This window comes from Penaeus monodon, chromosome 38 (genome assembly GCF_015228065.2).
Source record: "Penaeus monodon isolate SGIC_2016 chromosome 38, NSTDA_Pmon_1, whole genome shotgun sequence".
Taxonomy (NCBI): Eukaryota; Metazoa; Arthropoda; class Malacostraca; order Decapoda; family Penaeidae; genus Penaeus; species Penaeus monodon.
Genome location: NC_051423.1, coordinates 340,223 through 342,722, shown reverse-complemented (window position 1 = coordinate 342,722; position 2,500 = coordinate 340,223). Strand labels below are relative to the sequence as shown.

The 2,500-nt window shown below is 38.8% G+C and overlaps 1 protein-coding gene across 1 annotated transcript in view; it reads left to right on the top strand.

Annotated features, from left to right (window-relative positions):
- LOC119597118 (piezo-type mechanosensitive ion channel component-like) overlaps positions 1-2,500 on the top strand; it is a 173,369-nt gene that overhangs the window by 47,477 nt on the left and 123,392 nt on the right. Inside the window, 1 exon segment of the mRNA XM_037946601.1 lies at positions 1-89. This exon segment is cut by the window's left edge and continues 235 nt beyond it. Within this exon segment, the coding sequence (XP_037802529.1) occupies positions 23-89 (67 nt within the window). The 5' untranslated portion in view covers positions 1-22.

Below are 2,500 nucleotides of genomic sequence, written 5' to 3'. Positions count from 1 at the left end.
TTGACCTGCAACATTTGCAACAATGGCTGCTCATCAACTGGTCGCCACCTTGATCTTCCGTCTGCTGCTGCCTCTCGTCCTGGGAATATGTGAGTACGATTCGATCTCGTTGATAATCGTATTTAAGGAGGATTGGATTCCTTGTAGTTGATTTTCTTTTTCTTTTTTAATTGGGCGAGATCAATGGTTCTTATTTCTTATTTATTTATTTATTTTTTTACTACCTCGCCTCCTATAGGAATTTGTTTCTTCCCTCCACGCCCCCCTTGCATCTATGAATAAAATTCCTTCCCAGATTTTAAATGAAATTAAGAATATGTTTTTAGTCTTTCTCTATAGAGTACGAATTAGTCATATTATTATTAATCTTCTCGTTATTTGACCACGTCAAGAGAATAACAAATATAGATAGAGAAATTCCAAAATAGAGAAATTCCTGTTTTTTTCCCCTAAGGGGGGAATTTACTGACGACCCCCAGGCTAAGACCCCCCAGGCTAGATCATCATCGGTTGTGTGTCTTCTGAATGTAGAAAGACTTTCTTGGAATATATGTACATCGTAAGAATACGCAATTTATTTTCTGTCGCATTCTTTACTAAAACTGCAATATCCTGAAGTAAAAGCAATATCAATGCGGAAACAGGTGCATGAAGTCACCAAGGCCTGGCCGAATCTGCATGGTATTGATCCCTTAACCTGCCTTCGGTCATGTCATTTATACTTCCCACCTTCGGTCATGTCACTTATACGAGGCCAATGGCCGTGCTTGCGTCTATGTGAATCATTCTTTTGCCAAATTCAAGTTCAGAATATATTTAGGTGGACATTAGCGCTTGGTGTTATTAGAAATCAATAACAGAATAATGTTGTGAACTACAATTTAATGGTATTTGTGTTACATTTGTTACGTTGTTATAAGCACAATGAAAAATATTATTTTACCGGAATTTAAAGATTTAAATCGTCTTTTCTTACCCTTACTGTCTTCTAAATTTCTCTTTTCATCTTTCTCTCAATTCCCTATTCGCTTATCCGAATTCTCTTGGAAACAAAATGGAAGCAGAATAAAAGAGCGAACTTAAGAATAAGGGAATAGACATTAAAACAGAGAGTCAAGAGGGAGAAGGGAAGAAAATTTGATAAAGAAAGAGATAAAGAGAAGGAAGGGGAAATGGAAGAGAGGAGGGGAAAAACAGGAGAAAGGAAGAATAGAAAAGGGAGATGGAAAGGGGAAGAGAGGGGATAGGGGAAACTAAAAAAAAAGGATGGGGAAATGGAAAGGGATATGTAAGGAGAGAGGGAAAAGAAATAGCGAAAAGAAAGAAGGGGAAGAAGAAAGGGAGAAAAAGTAAAGGGGGGGGGAGTGAAAGAGAAAGGAAGAAAGAGAGAGAGGAAGTAAGAGAGAGAATGAGGGGAGCAAGAGAAGGGAAAAGAAAGACAAAGAAACGGGGATAGAAAAAAGAAGGAACAGGAAGAAGGGAAGGGAAAAGGAAGGTGAGGAGGATAGAAAAAGAGCGTAAAGGGGAGAGTGAAAATGAAAATGAAGGATAAGTGGATAGAGAAAATAAGGGAGAGGGAGAATGAAAAGAGAGAAGAGTACAGTGAGGAAACAGGAGTAAGTGAGAGGAAAAGATGAAAGGGAGGGAGAGTTGAGAGAAAAGAGGGGAGAGGGAGAGAGAAAGTGAAAGGAAAAGAAAGTAGGAGACGAAGAGAAAGAAAAGAGAGGAGAACGGGAGAGGAGGAAGGAAGGGAAAGAGATCCAGTAATGTAAAAGAGGGGTGCAAGAGAGGGCAAAGAAAGAGAAAAGGGGACACAGAGGAGGAGGGAAAACACCCATGCTGACCTTGTTATGCAGATTAATGACCTGGCGAAAGGTAATCATATGCTGGCGGAGGGCGGACCTACGTGTACCTCTGCTACCTGCTTCTCCTACGACCACACCCACACAGAACGACCGCTTTACGACTGAAATACGACCACGCTTAATACCACAACAGCAGTACAGTATAACTTACCATTTACTTGTAACAATCACTCAACAGCATAACCATGTAACTTATCATTTACTTGTAATCACTCAACAGCATAACTATATAACTTACCATTTACTTGTAACAATCACTCAACAGCATAACTATGTAACTTATCATTTAATTGTAACAATCACTTAACAATTATATGTTTTGATTAAAGTATGATTGCAACAGCCATTCAACAATATAAGTATATGATTTACCTTATTACTGTAGCAACCACACAACGACTACATAATATAAAAAAGCATGACGCAACGACCACAATCACGCCCATTCACGCCCACTTTCTCACGCTAACTCCACACGACGCCCACGCTTACAGTTAATCACACCCTCATCAAAACCACAATGATATCAACAACAGGAAGGTCACGATAGAGCTATATGCTTAAAATAATAATAACAATAATAAATAAAGATAGATATATAAGTACAAAAATATTGCGCACACACACACACACAC